Source organism: Canis lupus, chromosome 27, assembly GCF_011100685.1.
Source record: "Canis lupus familiaris isolate Mischka breed German Shepherd chromosome 27, alternate assembly UU_Cfam_GSD_1.0, whole genome shotgun sequence".
In the NCBI taxonomy this organism is placed as follows: domain Eukaryota; kingdom Metazoa; phylum Chordata; class Mammalia; order Carnivora; family Canidae; genus Canis; species Canis lupus.
This window is the reverse complement of record NC_049248.1, coordinates 2631113-2655131: the sequence shown is the minus strand read 5'-3', so window position 1 is coordinate 2655131 and position 24019 is coordinate 2631113. Positions and strand designations below refer to the sequence as shown.

At 39.3% G+C, this 24019-nt stretch overlaps 1 protein-coding gene across 18 annotated transcripts in view; it reads left to right on the top strand.

The window, feature by feature from the left end:
- Nucleotides 1-24019, top strand: part of ERC1 (ELKS/RAB6-interacting/CAST family member 1) — a 539792-nt gene that overhangs the window by 383208 nt on the left and 132565 nt on the right. For all 18 annotated transcript variants that reach the window (XR_005379702.1, XR_005379703.1, XR_005379704.1 and 15 more), the window contains one exon: nt 7444-7588. Coding sequence is in view for 15 of the 18 variants with exons in the window: in XM_038576363.1 (XP_038432291.1) it covers nt 7444-7588 (145 nt within the window). In the remaining 3 variants the exon portion in view is untranslated. The remainder of the gene's footprint in view (nt 1-7443; nt 7589-24019) is intronic.

Here is a 24019-nt window from a genome sequence, read left to right as displayed (position 1 = left end):
TGAATGTGTAGAACAATTGAAGGACATTTACAGGGCACATGCTTATTAATATCACTTAAACTGTGAACATACTGAACAGAAATGCTGAACAGAGAAAAATTAGCAGCCAAGTTTATTTTATTTTATAATGATAGTCACAGAGAGAGAGAGAGAGGCAGAGACACAGGCAGAGGGAGAAGCAGGCTCCATGCACCGAGAGCCCGATGTGGGATTCGATCCCGGGTCTCCAGGATCGCCCCTGGGCCAAAGGCAGGCACCAAACCGCTGCACCACCCAGGGATCCCAGCAGCCAAGTTTAAAGAGAAAGCTACAGGCATTTCAGGTAGAGTGGTAAGAAACCAGATGAAAGTGAATTAGGAGAGGACATTGTAGAAGGATGGGGAAATCAGAATGGGTTTAAGAATAATATAGACCCATGATCAAAGGATGGTAGTGACTATTATAGTGAACATGCAGATACAAAGCCACAGGTTCATTAAAAACCATTAGAAAGGAAAAACCGACAAAATGTGAATATTGGTTATGGGGTGCAAAGAAGTCAAATTATTTAGATGTTGTCAGCCTGTGGATCTAGGAATGTGGTGATTTAATTGATATTGAAAAAGAAATTTATTATGATAGGTGAAAAGTTTTATTAAGTGTTGACATTCTACATCGAAGAAGATATTTTGGAGTACCTAAAACAGAGATAATAAGACAATAGGTGACGGAAACTTGCAAGGTCAGACATGCCCAAGTAGGCTCGCCCACAGACTGGTTTTCACTGAGCTTAATTAAGGTAGTAAGTCTAGGGGATCTCTGGGTGGCGCAGCGGTTTAGCGCCTGCCTTTGGCCCAGGGCGTGATCCTGGAGACCCGGGATCGAATCCCACATCGGGCTCCCGGTGCATGGAGCCTGCTTCTCCCTCTGCCTGTGTCTCTGCCTCTCTCTCTCTCTCTGTGTGACTATCATAAATAAATAAAAATTAAAAAAAAAAAAAAAAAAGGTAGTAAGTCTAACATACTCTGAGACCTCTGTAAATGAAGTTAGAGAAAATAATAATCAGAAAGATTTCTTCAGGAAATGAGATAAAAGAGTGGAAGAGATATCCTAGTAATTTACTGCTCACTGTGGATAGTCAAATGGTTAAATAAGAAGTAAAGGAGGCATCAGAATCAAGGAAGCATCAATAAGAGAATCTAGATTCCAAATTTATCTTAAAATTAAACTGTGCTTGCATGTCCATGACAATAATACATCTAAAGCAACTGACCTTATTCTCACTTTCATCTGATCTGTCTCCTGTTGTTTTCAGTATTACGATATTTATGAAACATGATTGCGTATATGTGCTGCCGAAGTGAGCACTACATGATTGTATAATCATTGAATTTGAAATACCCAGTTGGAGGAGGAGGGGGAAAAGTAAACCTTGGTGGCATCCCTTCATGCATACCCCCTTTTCTGTGTGAAATTTCTATTAAAAACACTCACATATTTAGGGCTCACTCTTAAATTGTTAACCACCATCACTCCAACAATGATTGTATTTCTTATTTACTAGCGATTGCAGGCTAATGTGGTAGTGTTCTCAAAAATTCAGGCATTATCAGAAAGATTTTGAGCTCCATTTGCCTTGGATATTTGCCTCCTGTTTCCAAATGTTCTCAGAAGGGAGAGGTGGTCTTACTATTTCTTTTTTTTTTTTTTAATTTTTTTTTAAATTTTTATTTATTTATGATAGTCACAGAGAGAGAGAGAGAGGCAGAGACACAGGCAGAGGGAGAAGCAGGCTCCATGCACCGGGAGCCTGACATGGGATTCGATCCCGGGTCTCCAGGATCGCGCCCTGGGCCAAAAGCAGGCGCTAAACCACTGCGCCACCCAGGGATCCCCGGTCTTACTATTTCTTAAAGCTCAAATGACACAGTAGAGTACTTTTAGTGACATCTTGATGCTATTAAAATTTTCAGGTCAAAGGGCAGGTTCAACTGTATGTAGTTTAAAGCACCAGGGATGGAGTGAAAAGACCTCTTTAATGACTTAAAAGTTGGATTTCTGCTACTACCTACTCATTATGCAGTAATTTGGCATCTTAGTCAAGCTGTAGGGGGTCACCAATCACTTTGAAATGTCTGTGTATACATTTTCTTTCTCTTTCTCTTCTTTTTTTTTTTAACTGAGGAAAGACATTAACAGAACTAGGAGAGTAATTTAGCAGGAAGAGCATTGCAGTTCTTATTTTGCTCTGTGCTTGTGGCATACATACATTACCTTTCATATTATACGTGCTTGTATTGCTCCCTTGGGGCTCATGGGAAATGAAATCAGAATGTGCCTCACTAGAAGTCTTCCTCTTCTGCAAATAGACTTTAGTTAGTAAAGCTCATAAAGTCCATTACTAATCCCCATCAAGGTTCACTTTCTTTAAAATAGCCATATTAGACTTAGAATAGGTGACTTCCACATCTCAAGACTCATTGAAAAGGAACCATTTTTGATACCTCTGTTTTCTTCTGTTTACTTTTCTGGATCTCCAGTTTTTCTTCCATAAATGGATATTACTTTTATCAGAAAACACCTTTCTTTTTTCAAAGAACCAATTTTATTAAGTGTTAAATGGCTACTAAAATAAGATTCTTTTTGTAATTTGCTTTTTTAAAATTTCACCCTGAATTCCATTACCCTCTGAAAAGCAGAGTGCTCTTTAAAATTTTTTAGTTTTGACACTTTTGAGTGCTCTCTATAAAACTTAACTGCCCAAGCTCAACTATACCATACAGTCTTTTCTTTTCTTTTTTCTTTTTTTTTAAGATTTTATTTATTTATTCATGAGAGAGAGACAGAGACAAAGGCAGAGGAAGAAGCAGGCTCCATGCAGGAAGCCTGATGTAGGACTCATCCCAGAACTCCTGGACTATGCCCTGAGCCGAAGATAGCCGCCAACTGCTGAGCCACTCAAGCATCCTCCATAGTCTTTTATATCAGATGTATTGAGGGAACAACAGTTTTTCTTATTCTCAAAAGTTAGATGACTGTGACTGTTTATTAGCTTTATGTTTTTTTTTTTAATTTTAATGCTTTGGTAGAGGGCTAAACAACCTTAGCTTTTTTTTTTTTTTTTTTTTTTAAATTTATGAGAGACACAGAGAGGCAGAGATACAGGCAGAGGGAGAAGCAGGCCCCATGCAAGGAGCCGGACGTGGGACTCAATCCCGGGTCTTCAGGATCACACCCTGGGACCGCTGACCCACCCAGGCTGCCCTGTTTATTAGCTTTAATCTTCTTGCCTATCTTCCAAATTTTTTAAGAGGTTGCTCTCTCCTATGGTTGTCCATTTCAGATTTAACAAAATTGCAGATAAGAGAACAATACTATCTCTCTTTCTTTCAAAACAAAAGGAAAACATAACTGCTAATATACCCAATAAAAGATACTGACATTGCCCAAAGTTTATATGTTTATATGTGCAGTGTTGTGCCCAAGATTGCGAATCCGAGAAACCACCAAGGAGCCGACACCGATGCAAACACACGAGGGTTTATTTACAAGCTCGAGCTTGGGTCCAAGTATACCCGACATAGCAGAGCAGGGACTTGGACCCCGAAGTGGGTTACAGCTGGTTTTTTTATAGGCTGGTCTAGGGGATTTTCAGAAGGGATGGAGGAATTTCTCAAGTTCTGTTTACATTTTGATGTGGGGCTTTCAAGGGCATTGAGCTCTGTTCTCATTCTAATATGGGACTTTCTACCGTGGGTGTGGGCTCTGTTGTGTTTCTGATATGGGATTCTCTGCCAAGGGCAATTCTGAGCTCTGTTGTCTTTCTGATATGGGATTACCTGCCGAGGACATTGAGGACATTCTGCAGTTTTTCCCATAAGTTCAGCTCTTATTCACAGGGGCCTAAGATGGCTGTACTTGTGCTAATGCTAAACTTTAGGTGGGATGGCCTTGATTTTTCTCAGCCTCCACACAATATGTGATCATAACATTTTATTCTCTTGACTATCAATTGCCCTTTTTAGCCACATACACCTGTAGAAATCAGTATCAAGAGTATGCTTTTAAGGGATCCCTGGGTGGCGCAGCGGTTTGGCGCCTGCCTTTGGCCCGGGGCGCGATCCTGGAGACCCGGGATCGAGTCCCACGTCGGGCTCCCGGTGCATGGAGCCTGCTTCTCCCTCTGCCTGTGTCTCTGCCTCTCTCTCTCTCACTGTGTGCCTATCATAAATAAATAAAAAAAATTAAAAAAAAAAGTATGCTTTTAAAATGGAAAAGACAGTGGTATGTTAAGTTACGGAATTTTTAGAAGTTGGGAACGATGGGTATGGGAGAAAAAGTTTGATTCTGTGCAGTTTGTAGTATATTATCAATGCTCAATAAAAAATAACATAACCAACATAATAAAATATTTGAATTTTATATAAAAAGAACAAAAGACTTAAAATGATACATTTTGGTAAAAAGGCATCATTATTCCAGTGGCTCAGAGTCTAATACTACATCCTTTATTTTAAAATTTAGAATCTGAATTGTCACCTGTTATATTGCAGTTTAGGAATGTGACATTTTACCCCAGAGATTAACTATACCACACTAGCTGGCCAAGCATATCATTTATAAAGAATTTGGAATTCAGTCAAGATGCTTCACCAACATAGAATCCTTTTACTTTTTCACATTATGATGATTTCCTTAAGCACACAATGGAGCTCCGATCCCATCACCTTTGTATCTTGCATTTTGCAAAGGTGTTCATTTATTTGATCTAATTAGATAGAGTGATTTATATTTCATTCATATTCTGTTATTTGCCTGCTGCTAAACACGTAATTCTGACTATTGGTGCACAGAAATGCTTCAGCACCCTTATTAAGAAAACACATTTCTCATTCCAGCGTTGTCAGTCTTTGAGCTTCCCCAAAGGGAACAGATGACAGCAATCAGCAGGAAATTGTGCATAGTGAGACCAACTTGAACTCCTTCACCTTTAAGCTCATTTCGCCACTTAACATATTTCTTTCAAGTGATCAGTGGATATATTTAGACTATTGTTATCCCTTTGCTGTTGACTAAAGCATCATGGGATAAGCCATCTGCCATTTTTTAGAATTATATTGAGTGTGGGGACAGTGGAAAATTACACTGGGGTCAATGAGAATCTTCTTCCTTTCCAGCAGCAAAGACTGGTTAAACAAATCTTTATTTCCATGATGTAAGCTGATCTATCTCCTCCATTTGTTAGTACTGCTTGGTCAGAGTTCTCCAGACCTGCCCATCCAGAAAACAGAAAATCCTTGTCAGGATATGCAAAAGATAGTCTTCCAGTTTGTGGCTAAACTAAAACTCTTCCAGATGACTGCTATTGAAGCATAATTATCTTAACAAAAGACAGAAGCAAGGTTAAACTTGGGCAGTTCATTCTCAGATTCAGCATTTCCTCAGGTCAAAAGCTCAGGCCACCACTAATAGTTAGTTCCTATAAATCAAACCTGCATTCTTACAGATGTCTTAAATAATAGATGAGCTATTGAGGAATGCATTTTTGCCGAGGAGACTAATTGTTCACCAACTTCCTTCAGATTATTTTGTAAATTTCTTGTGTTCACCTCTTTCCTAATCCCACCTTCTTTTCCTTCTGGATGTGAACCAAAAAGTAGTTAGCTAAACTACAAGGAATCTGTAAGATTTAAGTTATTGTTTCTAAGTGCACAGATCATTGCCAAATAAAGCCACAACTGGAAACTTACTTGCATCGATGAGAGAAAGAGAACTGTAGATGTTTAGAATGCCCCAAGAACAGATGGATGATTTTCTAAATCCTATTTCCTAATGTTTACAGTTTGTTGTACACTCTGTTCATAAGAATGTTTTCAGTTTCAGTAATGCTTCAATTTGCCTGGATGGTACAGAATGCTTATCAAAAGAATGAATTAAATGGGTAGAATGTATAAGTGTAAGTGATGAAGTTTTGGGATCATAGGTGAGATCTGGAGCCGACGACCAAGAAAGAATTCTTGAGACATCTTTGGTGCAAAATGGTTTTGTTAAAGCAGAGGGACAGGACCTGTGGGCAGGAAGACCAGCTGCCCCCCACCCCCACACCCCCACCCTTAGGCCTGTGAGGGGTGGCTGATATACCTGGGAGTTGAGAGGGGTTTAAGGATAGCGTACTCTCTAAGGAATTTTGGAAGCAAGGTTTCCAGGACCTTGAGGGGGCTGGCTATCTTTGGGAAAAGGTCACTTATTACTGTCTAATAAAACCTGAGTCATAAGACCCTTCAGATGTATGTTGGTGGGCCATGTGCTTGGAGAATGACTGCCAACACATATCTTGGGGGTTTAGAGATAAAGAAAATTTTTTAAGGAATTTTTATATTTTATTTTTTTTAAAGATTTTATTTATTTATTCATAGAGACACAGCTAAAGAGAGAGGCAGAGACACAGGCAGAGGGAGAAGCAGGCTCCATGCAGGGAGCCCAATGTGGGGCTCGATCCCGGGTCTCCAGGATCATGCCCCCGGCTGCAGGCGGCGCTAAACCGCTGCGCCACCGGGGCTGCCCAACTATATACTTTTTTTTTTTTTTTATTTATTTATTTATGATAGTCACAGAGAGAGAGAGAGAGAGAGGCAGAGACACAGGCAGAGGGAGAAGCAGGCTCCATGCACCGGGAGCCCGACATGGGATTCGATCCCGGGTCTCCAGGACCGCGCCCTGGGCCAAAGGCAGGCACCAAACCGCTGCGCCACCCAGGGATCCCAGGAATTTTTATATTTTAAAGTAAACTTAAAGGCTCCTGAGGTTCTCGCTAAGATTGTCTTTTGCCCTTAGCAAAGTATTAACATTGAGGCAGTTGAGTCCGTAGAGGAATGTCCCTCTGCCTGTTTCAAGGACTTGTCAGTGTGTTGCCCCAAGCTCGTGCCTTGTCCTCAGCTAGCCCTGTGTTCCCCCATCATTAGTATTATTCTTGGTTTTTAAAAAGCCTTAAGGGCAGCCCCGGTGGCGCAGCGGTTTAGCGCCGCCTGCAGCCTGGGGTGTGATCCTGGAGACCCAGGATGGAGTCCCGCATCAGGCTCCCTGCATGGAGCCTGCTTCTCCCTCTGCCTGCGTCTCTGCCTCTCTCTCTCTCTCTCTCTCTGTGTCTCTCATGAATAAATAAATTTTTAAAAATCTTAAAAAAATAAAAAAAACAAATAAAAAGCCTTAATTTTGTTTGCTTTTTCATTTAACTATAGGAACTCTTTATTAACATGTCCATATAACATTGATAAAAGCATTTAGAGTCAGAGAAAACTGTGTGGGATTCCTAGCTGCACTATTTACTTCAAGTGTGAATTTGAGCAAGGTATATAAACTCTCTCAGCCTCGGTTTCATCACCCATAAAATGGGGGTGATAATAATAACTTCAAAGGATTGTTTTGAGGATAAATGAAAGTCCTGGAATTTTCTTTATTTTGTAGGCAAGAAGCTCTTCTGGCTGCCATTAGTGAAAAAGATGCCAACATAGCTCTTCTGGAGCTTTCATCCTCTAAGAAAAAGACCCAAGAGGAAGTGGCTGCCCTGAAGCGGGAGAAGGATCGTCTGGTGCAGCAACTCAAGCAGCAGGTATACTAAAATGCTAGGGAGGGCCCATGGTGGAGGGGCAACGGGACTAGCTTTCACACCAGTCCCTACTTTTGTCTTTGCCAGTTTGTACTTTAAGGTCTTGCGTCTCATGTTAGACATCTGATCTTTGTATCTATTAGATTGTTGTTTTCTTTTCTCCAGAGGGAGAGGGAGGAGGGGGAAAAAAACAGAGGAAGAGGGAGAGGGAGAGAGAGAATCCTAGGCAAGCTCCACACCCAGCAGAAGCCGCTGCATGGCTCCATCTCACAGCCCCCAGATCATGATCTGAGCCCAAATCTAGAATTGGTCGCTTAACCAGCTGAGCCACCCAAGAGTCCCTCTGGTTAGTTTTCATAAGCAGAGACTTTAATCTTCTTCACAAGTTTCTGACTATATCTAGGAATTGGAGTGTTCTTGGTAAGAGCACTGGTTTAGAAGATGTTATTTATAAGTCTTCTATGAAAAGGTGTTTTTTTTTTTCTTTTTAAGTTAGCTGGATGAAATTAGCAAAATTCTGCACACTTAAAATGAAAAAGGCTGACTTTTTACATCTAACCAAAGCCCTACTATGGAAGGCACTCAGTATATCTTTACTTAATTTCTAGCTACTCAGAGATGAGTAGGCTCTGAAGATAAGAGCAAAGTTTTGCCCTTTGCTTTTCCAACCTAATCCCCCCAAATTTAATGTTTTATATTTATATAAGACCTGTGAAAATAAAAGCTAATCATTTTCCCTTTGTTAATGGTTGGACAACAATGTAAATGTGCTTAATGGAAAGAATATACACTTAAAAATAGTTAAAATGATAAATTTTATGTTATATATATCTTAAAATTTTAAAACTTGAGGGAAGAAATCTTTTAAAATAAAGAGAAGGGGCAGCCCGAATGGCTCAGCGGTTTAGCGCCGCCTTCAGCCCAGAGCCTGATCCTGGAAGCCTGGGATCGAGTCCCACATCGGGCTCCCTGTAAGGAGCCTGCTTCTCCCTCTCTGCCTGTGTCTCTGCCTCTCTCCCTCTGTCTCTCAAGAATAAATAAATAAAATCTTTAAAAATTAAAAATAAAAAAATTTAAATAAAATAAAGAGAAACCTGAATCTTTAAGTCTGCTTCTTTACCTTCAGTGCTCTTCACTGGCCATTCCTGTACTATTTGCAGTGTCCTTAAATCTTCTTTTCTAATATCATCTCTTGCATTCTTAGTCACATTTTCTGTGCGTCATGTCTGCCAAGGTTTGCTCTTCTGCCTGAAGTAATAAGATTGGGAGTTTTTCAAGTGAAGAAACTTCTTTTCTATTCTGGCAGATCAGTCATCAATTGATGGCCTTTTTTAAAAAAAGATTTTATTTATTCATGAGAAACACAGAGAGAGAGAGAGGGAGGCAGAGACACAGGCAGAGAAAGAAACAGGCTCCATGCAGGGAGCCCCATGTGGGACTCAATCCCAAGTCTCCAGGATCACACTCTGATCAAAGTCAGATGCTCAACTGCTGAGCCACCCAGGCATCCCAATTGATGGCATTTTTGGTATAATATTTAATGTTCAAATTAACAAGAATCAGTATTGACACAATAAATATATTTGTTTGTAGACCAGCATTAAAACTGCTTAGAGGGACTCCTGGGTGGCTCAGTGGTTGAGCATCTGCCTTCAGCCCAGGGCGTGATCCTGGAGTGCCAGGATCAAGTCCCATATCGGGCTCCCAGCATGGAGCCTGCTTCTCCCTCTTCCTCTGCCTGTATCTCTGCCTCTCTCTGTGTGTCTCATGAATAAATAAATAAAATCTTTTTTAAAAACTGCTTAGAAATAGATTTTTATTCTATTTATGTGGCCCACTTTGCTGAGAAAGTACCAAAAGGGGCAGCCTGGGTGGCTCAGCGGTTTAGCGCCACCTTCAGTCCAGAGTGTGATCCTGGAGACCCGGGATTGAGTCCCACGTTGGGCTCCCTGCATGGAGCCTGCTTCTCCCTCTGCCTGTGTCTCTGTCTCTCTCTGTGTGTCTCTGAGGAATAAATAAATAAAATCTTTTTTTTTATGTTGAAAAAATTTATATTTAGATTTATAGCCAGCTGGACTCAGTTTAGATGATCCCAATTTTGTTGGCAACATCCAAAGCATCATAGTCAGGAGCCAGTCGAACATATGCTTTCTTCTCTCCATCAGGCCTGATCAAGGTGTTGACCTTGGCCACATCAATGTCATAGAGCTTCTTCACAGCCTGTTTGATCTAGTGCTTATTGGCCTTGACATCCACAATGAACACAAGTGTGTTGTTGTCTTCTGTTTTCTTCATGGCTGACTCAGTAGTTAAGGGGAACTTGATGATGGCATAGTGATCTTGTTTCTCCTGGGGGCGCTCTTTCGAGGATATTTGGGCTGCCTTCGGAGACGCAGGGTCTTGGGTCGTCGGAATGTAGGTGACGTGCGGATCTTCTTTTTTTTGTGACTGTGCACGCCTTTCAGCACCGCTTTCTTAGCTTTCAAAGCCTTTGCTTTGGCTTCGGCTTTGGGAGGGGCAGGGGCTTCCTTCTTCACCTTCGGCGCCATCTTCGTGAAAGGGGAAATAAATAAAATCTTAAAGAATAAACAACCTATAAAAAAGGGAAAATACCAAAAGATGTCCCTTTTCTACAGGATAGAGGGATGACCAGCAAAAATCAACCCCATTACTCATTTATAAGCAAAAGAATCTTTTCCAGTGTCCTAAAAGATTTTGTCATAAGAAGAGATCATCCAGTATTTGGATACCTGTTAGGTAAAACAAGAAGAATGTGCTTAATATTAAAGACATCTGTCCAGTAGTTCAAAACTGAAATTTGGCTTATCAAAGCTGATAATATGAGTTGAATAGTGGTTGCCATGGCCGAGGAGGGTGGGGAGAAATGGGAAGGTGTTGGTCCAGAGTACAGAGTTTCAGTTATGCACGATGATAAGTTCTGGGGATCTAATATACATCATGGTAACTATAGTTAATATCATATTGTATATTTGGAATATGCTAAGAGTAGATTTAAAGTGTTCTTTATAAAGGTAACTGTGAAGTGACAGAAGTGTTAATTAGCTTTATTGTGATAATGATTTCATGATATAAACATATTAAAACATTATGTTGTATACCTTAAATGTATAGCTTATATCCGTCAGTTAATACTTCATTGGGAGTGGTGCTGATATATAAAAAAGAAGGGTATTATTGAGAAAAGGCATTCACTGTTTTGTGAGTCTGTATATTTAGCAATATAGGTTCTCCTAAGTAGACAAGCCTGAATGTACAGGCATAAGATTTAAGTAGCTCATGATTCCTCTACTTTCAGACACCAAAGAGAATAAAATATCTAGCAGACTAGAGTACTGCATCTCATTCACAGTGGCTTTTGATTACTTGGTTCTCAAGACTTACATGTTTTCAATAGGTGAAAGTTAAGGATATTAATTAATCTATAAATTTATAAGCTTAAAAAAGACCAGCTTAATGTCCTTCCATCTAACTATATGCCCTGAATATTCTGTAGTGATGTGATCTATGTAAAGAGAAAAATAAATGTAGTTCTTGGGAGTCCTTCCTAACAGTATTTTCCTGTTTCCTTTCCATGTAGAGTTTCACATTCCTGCCCTCTAAAAGAGTATCTAAGATGCTGTGAGCAAGAAGGAACTAGTCTTTTTTTTTTTTAAGATTTTATTTATTTATTTATTCATGAGAGACACAGAGAGAGAGGCAGAGACACAGGCAGAGGGAGATGCAGGCTCCATGCAGGGAGCCCGATGTGGGACTGGATCCCAGGACCCAGGATCATGTCCTGAGCCAAAAGCAGACGCTCAACCGCTGAGCCACCCAGGCGTCCCAAGAAGGAACTAGTCTTGCCAAAGATATTTGATTCTTTAATTTTTCTAAGTGTGTGTACTAACTTTTAGACAAGGGAGAGGCCTTTGGAAAGAGGATATGGCATCAATATTGTTTTAATTTAAAGCTTCTAGTCCTTGGATTGCTGGAATGTACCTCAATCTAAAGGCCATTTCCTAACAAGGAAAGCAGTTATCGTTGACCAGGCTTTCCAGTAAGTGGAACTGCCACTGCCTGATGAGCTTTGGCATGCATGTGGAGTTCCTATTGTCAGAAAGAGGTGAAGCGACAAGGGATTTACAGATTTGGGGATCACCCTCTAAGATGGTCCCAATTTACATACCCACCCCTGGGTAACTTGTCTCCTTGACTCATTCGTGGCAAAGCAGCACTTGGAGAGCCTTCATTGGAGGAAGGGGCCAGAGCCAATAAAAAATAAAGGTTGTCTAACAAACTCCAGATGTGCTGTGGTGGGTGCCAACCAGTGTGTTCAGATTATAAGTCATGAAGAAGCCCCTGCTGTGATTGTCAAGCCCCCACGCTGGATTTAATGTAAACTCTCACATGGAACCCTGGAAAGCATTAACACAATCTATTTAGCCACAGCAGCTGTCACAAAATGGCCTTTCTCTCAGCATTATTTTCTTCTTTTCACCTCAAGAATTTTACAACCTCCATATTGTATTTGCTGTTAGTGTGAAGTCTGGCTCTGCCCCTGTGTGCTCTCTACAGATGTGTAATGGGCCGATTGGGATTTCAAACCTATGTGATTTGGTTTTAGTTTTTTTTTTTTTTTTTCTGGTTTTTAAAGGTCCTCTATAACATTGTAAGAGGAAAGACTATGAACTTAAACTGATTTGGTTCGATTCTAGACAACTACAAGTACAATTTTAGAATCTTCTGCATTAGGATGAAAAGTCAGACTATATATTCCTTTATTCCACCATTGTCTAGGCATGAGAGACATAAAGAGAGAGTTCTTGCCTTAAAAAAGAAGCTCACACTATAGTGCTTAAAATCCTAGTTTTTCTAAACATGTGACAAAACCATTCTATAGAAGGTAGCTTTACCATCTTTTCCTGCTGACAGCCTCAGCAAATCATCCCTGCATTACTCAGCATTACATCCCTGCATTGATTTATTTGCCCATTCATTTCAGGTTTTTTGAGTATCTACTGTGTGTCAGATATTGTATTATTGGAAAATGAATGTCTTTCTTCCTAGTTAACAGCCTGGCAGCTAATCAAACCTAGGTTATACCTCTAGCTGTCTCTTCTACCAGTTAGACAAATTACTTCTCTGAGATTCATATTCCTCCTCTATAGCATTTGGATAATGTTACTTACCTACCTCACAGGATTAGTGTGAAATTAAGTAATACAGCAAATCCAAAGCACTTAGACTCCCACTTCTATTCCCTTTCAAAGATTTCTGTTTCACAATGATAACAGTGCTATGGGTGATACATGCTACATTAAGAGAAGGGGGGACTTCAGTAACTATGGCTCTCATTCTCAGTCATCTATAATAACTATTTACTTTTCAATATGACTATAGTATTTTTTTTAAGATTTTGTGTTTAAGTACTCTCTGTACCCAATGTGGGACTTGAATTCACAACCAAGATCAAGAGTCACATGCTCTACTGACTGAGCCAGCCAGGTGCCCCTCAGTATGACTGTAGTATTTAGAATTATACAATCAGCACATTGTGTTCTACTCCTGTGAGGAAGAACGTATTTCTCAGAGCAGTGAGGATAGTAAGTGGTGTGCATTTTATCCTTCCTTTCTTTTACCTGTTTTATAATGATACAACTGTAATACAGCATTTTTCAAAATTAATTTAAGACTTTATTTATTTTTAAGATTTTATTTATTTATTCATGAGACACACACACACACAGAGAGAGAGAGATGCAGAGACACAGGCAGAGGTAGAAGCAGGCTCCACACAGGGAGCCTGTGGGACTCGATCCCAGGTCTCCAGGATCACACCCTGGGCTGAAGGTGGCGCTAAGCCACTGAGCCACCCAGGCTGCCCAAGACTTTATTTATTTGAGAGGGCCCACCCATGCATGAGCAAGGGGAAGGGACAGAGGGAGAAGCACACTCCCTGCTATACAAGGAGCCCGATTCAGGGCTCCATCCCAGAACCCTGGGATCGTGACCTGAGCCAACAACGGCAGACACCTTACTGGCTAAACAACCCAGGTGCCCTCAAAAATAATTAATATGTCTTTCTTAAGTCTTAAACATTTTCATCATCAAAGAGCATTGTTGAAATGCCAGCGTGCCTTTAATTATCAGCATTAGGAATATTAGAACTTATATTTTGCTTCACTCACGTTCTAGTTTTGTGACTTTTTGCTTGCATACATCCCTCTTCTATGACTTTTCAGAAATATGTGAAAATAGGAAAACTGCAAAAATGACTACCACTTAACAGTTGACTATAATATGCTGGGCACAGTTTTGTATACATCATATTTAATCCTTACCACAATTATTATCTCTATTAGGTAGATGAAGTACCTGAGACTCCAAAAGATTAAATTTCTTGGGTAAATTTCCATAAGGACTAAGTGGTAGAAAAGAGCTGATTTTGTTCTTATTTCTACCATCTTTATATGGAAATTTCAGACAATTGGTAATTCGAAAAGTTATATTGGAATTAGAATAATACAAACAATGCTATTTCAAGTCTTTCTGACAATCATTTGTTCCCCCTGAGAGATAAGAAAGGGTATTTATTTATATTCCAGTCCCTCCCTTCTCTGCCTCCGAAGGACCGGAAACAAAAAAGAAATGATGAATTTGTCCCTCTTCTCCAAATTACTGAGAAGTGATAGAAACTCAAAGCTATAAAATTACAGTGAAGTATAATTTAGCTTCTTTTATGTCTTTGGAGATGGCAGTACTATATCAGAACTACACATGCTGCTGCTCTAACAGTGCGCCTTCACAGTCTGCCTTCTTTGAACTATCTGCAAACAACTCCTAAAAGCACCAGCTGGGAGCCAGCCTGCCAGAGACTTTGACCATCTTGAGTAAATGGAGACCTGAAAACTTCAGAGTGATTATAGAGGAGTATTTGGTTCCCTGGATCCCCAACCTATATATGGTGGTGAAGAGATACTCTAACCCTGTAGGTACTCAGCAGGTAGCCTGTAAGGCCAGTTTGTGTGGCCTTTACATGGGGTCAAGAAAATTGCCCACCTAAACTTTGGTACCTGAACCTTGATCACCTGTGAGCATGATGTGCATGAATTAAATAAAGAGTAGTTATAGTCTCCTTCTGAGAGCAGGCAATCAGAGTAGTCGTTCCAGGGTCCTACAGGTTTAAGACTATTGTTCTTAAAGAATATTTAGCTGACCACTCACTTGAGATTTAGACTGAATTAATTTAGTTGTTTTTTTAGGATGAGTTGTTTTTTTTTTAAGAGAACAAAAATTAGAAAATCATTATGCTTTTAAAAAATAATCTCAAGTAACTACCTCTAAAATACTAATTTTTCATAATCACATTACCCTGGAAACTTAATTCTTGATGATGTTATTCACTGTGAACTTTTCAACTCTTGAGTTCTGTAGGCAAATGCTTCTACTTTCTATAATAGAATAATGCTAAATTAGGTCTAAGTAAGATAAGTAGAAAAGTCAATTCACTTATGAGAAGCCCAAAATTTTGATTGGTTACTCTTTTTTTGTTTTTAAATCAATCACTTTTTGAATTATATCACATAAAATGTTTTAGGCTTTAACCTTTTCTTCTCAATATTAATTTATTTATAATTTATTATGAAAATTATTGTCAGCATTAAACCTGTGATTCTTCATACCTTCTATATTCCCATTCTCCTCCTCTTCCAATGAACTATTCTCAAAGAACCATTAAGACGACTATCAGGAACTCTCTTCTGTGATGATACTGACCTCAAAAATCAGTTGAGTTTCAAAAAGATCTTTATAAAGTCAGGATGGCCTCATATCTTTCATTACATACACATACTTGGCTATCTGTAATGTTGAGCATTTGTCTTGCTTCCCTTTGGTGTGTTTGCAAAATTTTGTCATCATCTTCTAACAACACCTCCTTTGAGGGAAACAGGTTATTAATAATGTAGTTCCATTTCACAGAAGGTAAAATCAAGGCCACTGATCAAGGCCACTGACAGCACAAATCAGCTATAAATATCAAAGAAGGTCATATTTAAGCACAGATGGCATTCACTATCCCATCACTGTTCCTAATTGTAATTCTGCGGCTATAATTCAAGACAGCCTTCACATTTCCCCTGCTGTACAGGAATCCCTTCTTCCTTGATCCACATCTTTACTGTTAACAGATTCTTCCAGACCCCCATCTAAATTGATAATAATTCACCAATTATTATTTAATGCTTACTATATACCAAGCCCTCTCCTAGGTGAAGGTTAAGCAGGGCTCTGGGAAACTTCTTTTTTTTTTTTAAGATTTTATTTATTCATGAGAGAGAGAGAGAGAGGCAGAGACACAGGCAGAGGGAGAAGCAGGCTCCATGCAAGGAACCCAACGTGGGACTCAATCCCGGGTCCCCAGGATCACACCCTGGGCTGTGAAGGCAGCACTAAACCGCTGAGCCACCCAGGCTGCCCTGGGAAACTTCTCTCTATTGCACATTCAACTACTTTATCTAGCATTTCTAGGTAATTTGTTACATAAGAATTTTCAGGTTACCTAGTTTGGCATAGAAGTTATACTTCTTTCATACTACATAAGAAAATTGAGCAAAAATATTTATTAGTGATTTGTCACACAATTTCAGATTGCTCAGTCTGTCTCATTGTAAGAATTCTAAACTAATTTTAATTTGCCCATATTTATATATTCTGAACAAATTGTCAGTTTCCAAAATGCTCAAATAGAAGAACTATAAATAGATTCAGGGTAGCTAAATTTACTAGCTGAGTGAGCCTGAAGAATGATAAATAGTACATATATGTAGTTTGGTGAATACAGAAAAACCTTGGTAAGTTGCTATGTATCTGTGCTTCATTTCCCCCCAACAAAGTCAGTATTACCCCTCTCCTGTTTCTGTTCAGGAAGTTTGAAGATCAGTTAGAACCAAGATCTTCTTGAGGCATCTGGGTGGCTCAGTTGGTTGAGCATCCAACTCTTGATTTCGGCTGGGGTAATGATCTTGGGGTTGTGAGATCGAGCCCCATGTGAGGCTCCACACTCAGCGGGGGAGTCTGCTTGAGATTTTCTCTCTCCCTCTGTCCTGCCCCCCACTTGCTCAAGCTCTCTTTCTAAATAAATAAAATCTTGAAAACAAAACAAGAACCAAGCTCTCCTAGAGAAGAAAATCTGTATGTAGTATATAAGTACAGAGCTGTGTGATGTGTCAGGATCTCCTGGTGTATATTCTGCAGAAAGGTTGTCACGTGGGGAAGCTGGTCAACTGTCAGATACTAATGCCAAACTTCATCTGCACAGTGCTCAGCTACCCAGAGCCTGCCCCCCATGTCTTTGTCCTGTTCAGTCTGAACAACACCTTTCTGTTCACATGGTCTTTCCCAGTTGTCCCAGTTCTGCTTTCTTACACTCAGGTGATTCTGATTGGTACTAGGGATAACCTCTACTCTTCAGTCAAGTGTTACTGTATGCTTTCTTAGTTTTCTTTTGTGTTGCGTGTATTTTAATTTTTTAACCCTCATAAGACCACTTTATTTCCCTAATCTCTAAATTCTTGATGGAAGTGGGTTGCTTCAGTGTTGCTCCAAGTATTTTCAATAAGTACAATATGAAAAATACCTGAAGTATACTTTAATTGTCTTTTATTAGGTTCTGCCCACTCTCTAGTTTTTTAGTCTCTTGCAAGGAACTACATATAACATATATGATACTTTCATTAATGCTTTATCAGGTAGAGCTGAGGACTTTGACAGCTTCTGATTAGGCCCAGGAACCTGGCCTCTGCTTTCTGTTGGCACTTAACTGTAGTCCAGCTTAGCATACCTTCACTCATCCATAAACCCGCTTCTGTATATTCTTTCAGACTTCCTCATCCCTAGGATCATGCTGGTTACTGAGAATGACAGTATTCAGTGTGCAGTATCCCCATATCTCAGAAATAACCTAGTCTATAATATGAACTTGTTCTCTTTTGCTTCCTTTATTTTGGATTACGTTATACCCTTGTTAATAGTGAGCAGAATGTGTAAATAAGTTAATGCCCTTCTTATTTTTTCTTTTTTTTTATAATTTATTTTTAATGCCCTTCTTATTTTGACTTAGACCCCTTTTCTCACATGTCCTAAGGCTGACCATTTAAAGAGAAATCCGTCATCTCTCTTTTCCTCCTCATAGCAGTGAAGGCTAATATTATGTAGCATGATATGCTAACTGTGAAGTTATAGTTGAAAAGGCACTTACCATAATCACTCCAAGCACTTGGAACTTTGCAAATAAATTATCCTTTGGACTAAAATTTCTCATGCTTATTCATGGTCCAAAGGAGAATAAATTTCTGAAAGTTCAGTAAATTCCTTTTGTTTGGTACTGAGGGTTAGGGTGCAACAAAATATCATTTATTCCAAATCCCAACTTTGGTGCACATGCTTTTTTATCACAGTTTTGATGAAAGAAAATGCTGTTTCTTTTTTTTATTTCATTTTTTTTTAAGATTTTGTTTATTTATTCATGAGAGACACAGAGAGGGAGAGGCAGAGACACAGGCAGAGGGAGAAGCAGGCTCCATGCAGGGAGCCTGATGTGGGACTTGGTTCTGGGACTCCAGGATCATGCCCAAAGCTGAAGGCAGACGTTTAACTGCTGAGCCACCCAGGCATCCCAAAAATACTGTTTCAATATTGATTCTAAGTAGGCCAAACTCAAATCATTTTATTTTGTTTCAAGTGTCTTCTTCTACCTGTCTCATAGTTTTGAGTAGAGAATGTAAAGAGCTATTGTTTTGTATGTAAAAATGTGATTGGTTCTTATTTGCTAAGTTTTGGGAAGAACTGGTGCAACTTTGTTCTGAAAAATGAAACTGTAGGTCAGATACATTAAACACAACTCACATTTGTTATTCATATTCTTGGCCCCAGGCCCTGACCCACTTATTATTTTTTTAATTTTTATTTATTTATGATAGTCTCACACAGAGAGAGAGAGAGAGAGAGAGAGAGGCAGAGACATAGGCAGAGGGAGAAGCAGGCTCCATGCACCGGGAGCCCGATGTGGGATTCGATCCCGGGTCTCCAGGATCGCGCCCTGGGCCAAAGGCAGGCGCTAAACCACTGTGCCACCCAGGGATCCCCCCGACCCACTTATTAAAGTAACATTTAAAACTACCAAGTTGGAGCATGATAAATAATTGAATTCTTACTTGCTAAACTTATTGTTGATTCTCTGTAGTATGCATAGATTTTTCTTCTGAGCAGAGCTAAAATAGTGTGAGGACATACTAATAATACACCAGTATGAACCCAGTATACTGAAAGTCATGACTTTGGATTTATCTTTTCTTCTTTTTCCTAAGCAGAAAAAAATTTACAAAAACTCTTTTAACTACTCAAGAAAATAGATATTTCAAAGGCTGAGTTACTCATTTAAAGCCTTTTCCTTTTGAATGAAATTCTTCATGGGAAGTGTGTTGCCAGTAAGTTTATTATTTGTTAAGTTCCCATAAACACATAAAAGGACCAGGCTAAGCTGTCCTTGAGGTGGACACATTAGTGCTTTTTTTTCCCTCTCGTATAAGAAGCAAGAAGGAACCAGGACACACACCTTCTGGCCTCTAGCCAGAGGTCTCCTAACTAAATCATTCAGTTCATCAAGTGCAATTTTTTTTTACCTTCCATATTACAGCTGGTAATGTTGTTGAACTTTCTGTTACTACTTAAGAAGGATGCCCTGTTTTACATGCTGCTCACTTCTCTTGAGGGCCCCATTGGTAGCCTCCTCGAAGCCTGTCTGTACTAACAGCCTATTCAGGGCATGTTTCAATTTCACTAACACTTGTCTTCAAAATCTTTCAGCTCTTGCAGCTTCCACCCCACTGCCCAATGCCAAAGCCACTCCCACATTTTTTGTCATGGCAGTTACCAAAATTTATTATCTATCACTGCATAAAAATTACCTTAAATTTAGTATCTTAAAATAAACATTTATTTAGGGCTGACTGGCTCAGTCAGTGGAGCATGTGACTCTTGATCTCTGGGTTGTAGGTTCAAGCCCCACAGTGGGTATAGAGATTACTTAAAAAGAAAATCTTTAAAAAAACATACACATAGGGACGCCTGGGTAGCTCAGTGGTTAAGTGTCTGCCTTTGGCTCAGGACAATGTCCTGGAGTCCTGGGATTGAGCCCCTTATCGGGGTTTGCATGGAGCCTGCTTCTCCCTCTGCCTATGTCTCTGTCTCTCTCTGTGTGTCTCTCATGAATAAATAAATAAATCTTAGAAAAAAAAACATACACATAAACATTTATTATCTCACATAGTTTCTGAGTGTCAGGAATCGAGACCAGCTTAGCTCATTGTTCTGATTCAGGGTCCCTGGTGAGTGTGCAGTCAGGCTATTGGCTAGGTCTACAGTTATCTGAATGCTTGACTGGAGCTACAAGATTCATTTCCAGATTCACTCATATGATTCTTGGCTCTACACCATGTAGTCTCCTCTGTAATGTTACTTAGTACATGACAGCTGGCTTCCCCTGAGTGTGTGATCCAAGAGAGAGGAAGAGAGCAATGAAGATGGAAGCTACAATGTCTTTCATAATCTAATCTCAGAAGTGACATACCATTGCCTGAACCTTATTCTATTGATCACGTAAACCAGCCCTCTATAACGCTTAACCGACTGAGCCACGCAGGCACCCCATCAGTCGTCCTTTTTCCTTCTCAGCTAAGCACAGGGCACATCAATAAGTCTGATGCCCAAGTAAGTACCAACACAGGAATGAGATGCCAGTTTCCTTTCCTTTTACTCTCACCCAGTGTTTAGGATTGAATACACTAGGACTTAGGCTTGACTTGTGTTTGAGCTCTCCCACTCAGCTCAGACAGAGGGACCCTCATGTGCATGAATTCCTGTGCCATCAAGATTCCTCTCCCAGTCCTAGCATCACCCCCATAGCAGTCTCAAGCTAAAAAGGCATGTGCTGATGTGTTGGACTAGTGGGCAGTAGTGCCTTTTCTGCCACCTCTCAGTAAGCTCTCTTTATAAAATGGCTTGTTTAGAAACAGCTCAGGAACACATATAAAACTCTATTCATCATAGTGTTAGAACTAGTTTAAAAGTGACCTTCAAAATTGGAGAGAGAAAAAAAAAAACAAAATTGGAGAGAGAACAGTAAAACTATGTTACATCCTTTAGACAGAGAACATTAATCAGGGAAAGCTACAAAGAGCTCCTGAGTTGTTAATGAACAAAGGGGAAAATAAATAGCAAGTGTTGAAGTACCTTGAGTAGTACAGAAGCTGTTGATAGAAAGTAAAATTTGGTAGTCCTCTGTTCTCACTAAACAATTTAAACAATTAAACAATTAAACAATCCTGATAACGAAACCATCCCTGGAGAGCATTCATATATCCATTTGTCCACCACACATATATAGTGCCAGGTATCTTTTACTTGATGGGGCAGACGTTCTTCGAGAAGACATACATGCAGGCACTGCTAGACAACCCCCTGTTGTTGCACTTGACTATGCCCACTTTCTCCTTTATTTGCGATATGCACATGTCCACCTCTGGGCAGTCCTGACATTGTCTCCTGAGAGTGATCACAGAACATGTGAAAACCTTTTGTCTATAGACGCTAAAATACACAATATTCAGAAGTTGCCAGACTAGAAGATTGCAATTCAATCAGTATTTAATGATTTAACAGCTCTTATTGACTGGGTGAGATGAAAATGTTAATCTATTTTTAATTATCCTATCTCCCTTCAATTTAGATTTTTATGTGTTAACTATTCAGTATACATACTTCCTTCTCGAAACCACTACAAACGTTAGGATCAGCTAGATTTTTTCTGCTGATGGTATCCAGATTTATTTGAAAGGAACTGGATGCAAAGCATTTCCCATTCACTGTCCTCACCTCTGGAATTGCCTCCTACTTCCTCATCTTAATCTCTACTTTAATCTTCACTTCAAGACTCATCTTTGTAGTTTGGAATTTCCTAGCCATGAAATCTGGTTTGTTTGGGTGGGGTTTTTTTTTCTTTTTCTTTCTTTCTTTTTTTTTTTTTTTTAAGCATTAGCAAAGTCATTCTGTGCCCTTTTCCATTCACACATTTATCCTCTTTTGGGGATAAATTGAAACATGAGAAGAGAGGAAGAAAGAAAAAGAGAAATTATTCACTGATTGTACTACAGTTGTTAATTCTATTTATTGTAGGCCAAATTATTCTCATCAGCATGGCTGTTTTTTCAGATGTAGAAATTCCCATTCTGTAACTATTGCTGTCTGGTTTTATTGTATGTGTGAAGCCATGTGGTATAGTAGAAATAGCATAAAACTGAGTGTCAAGAGACCTGAGTCTAGTTCCAACTCTGTTGATAACTAAGTGTGTAATCTTAAGCAGTAATAACACAGTCAGCTAACACATACAGTTCAGAATTTACAAAGTTCTATTCAGATACTTTATAGCATCTAACACTGTGGCTGAATGAGCCAGGCAGATATCATAAGTTAAAGAACTGAGTGAAATGTGTAAGACAGAGAGAGAAACTGTGATTACTGGGGGCCACATGCTTTTCTTATGAAAGCAGCCAATTTTAATTCCAACTCGTGACCATACATGATGTGAGCTTCATGTTACACAGACATCATTTCTTTTTTTTTTTCTTTTCAGAAAATCCACAATTTTAAATAAATTTCTTCTCTTAATTGAGATATAATCAACATACAACACTGTATTAGTTTTAAGTGTGCAGCATAATTTGATATATGTATGTACTATGAAATGATTGCTATGATAAGTGTCATTAACATCATCACACACACACATTTTTTCTTGTGATGAGAACTCTAAGATCTGCTATTCTCAACTTACAAATATCCAGAACAGTATTGTTAACAATGGCCACTTTGCTATCCATGACATTCTTGGGATTTATTTATCCTGTAACTGGAAGTTTGTATTTTTTGACCCTCTTCCCCTTTAAATCTCTTGATACCTAAATATTGGCATCTAATTTATTTTTTGTTTTTTATATAAAGCCAGACCACAAGCTACCTAACTAACTTACCTCTCTGAGTTTTATCTTCTTCATCTGTAATATTGAATGGATAGAGAAAAGGAATTTTGAAGTCTAAAGTTCTTTATTTTCCATGTTTTGACAAATATTTACTTATAGCTATTTACCTGCTAATTTTTGACATTCGGGATTGTTTAAAAAAAGCAATTCTAAAGCATAAGAAAACATGTATGTAAGGATTGTTTAAGTCCATCTATAGGAATTTGCTTATTTTATGCATGTAGTAAGTATTGCATTTTGAAGTTAAAAAAATAAATCCCGGTTACTTAGTATCCCTTTCAAAACCTTTTTTGTATTATACAAAGAAATAGATCATCTTTTAATGAGTTTGCTTGTTTGGAGTTAAGTGAAGTCCAGAGGTTGGGAGATATGGGGGAAATCTGGATTCCTCCCAGTCTCCTTTCATCCATCTGTTCCATTGTTTCTGTCATCAATTCCAGATGTAGGAAAATTCTTCCCAAAAATTGATAAGACTCTTTTCTTCCCTTCTTTTCTAGCATCAAATCTAACTTGCCCTTGCTGTTATCAGGATGCTGCCTTTTACGATGCAACAGGGAATTTTTTTTTTTTTTTTTTTTTTTTTAAGATTTATTTACTTCTTCATGAGAGACACAGAGAGAGGCAGGCTTGCCACAGGGAGCCCGATGGACGACTAGATCCTGGATCCCGGGATCATGCCCTGAGCCAAAGGCAGATGCTCAGCCGCTGAGCCACCCAGGCATCCCAACAACAGGGAATTTCTAAATCTGAGTTTCCTGATCCCTCTTGAATTGTCTCAATGCAAATAAATCATCCTAGATTTCCTGCCCCCATGCTTGTACCCCTCCCATTCCTGCTTACTTTTGTGTCTGTTAGGTGGCATGATCTATCATTGTGTCTCTTAGACTCATTGAGAGGTCTGAGGAACTCATTAAGCATAAGTAAAACTAGAAAGATTGGTTTGAGGGTTATTTCCCCTTTCCCCCACTAAACTTCTCTTGGTAGGAATCAGTCAGACTAGTATATTCCATAGAGTTTATTCCTACTGCCTCTTTTGGTCTCTTTAGAACTAATGTGGATACTTATTAAAAGTGAATATAGAATTAAATGATATTTACATTTAAGAACAAAAAGAGTGGGGAATCCCTGGGTGGCGCAGCGGTTTGGCGCCTGCCTTTGGCCCAGGGCGCGATCCCGGAGACCCGGGATCAAATCCCACGTTGGGCTCCCGGTGCATGGAGCCTGCTTCTCCCTCTGCCTGTGTCTCTGCCTCTCTCTCTCTGTGTGACTATCATAAATAAATAAAAATTAAAAAAAAAAAAAAAAAAAAAAGAACAAAAAGAGTGGGCAGCCCTGGTGG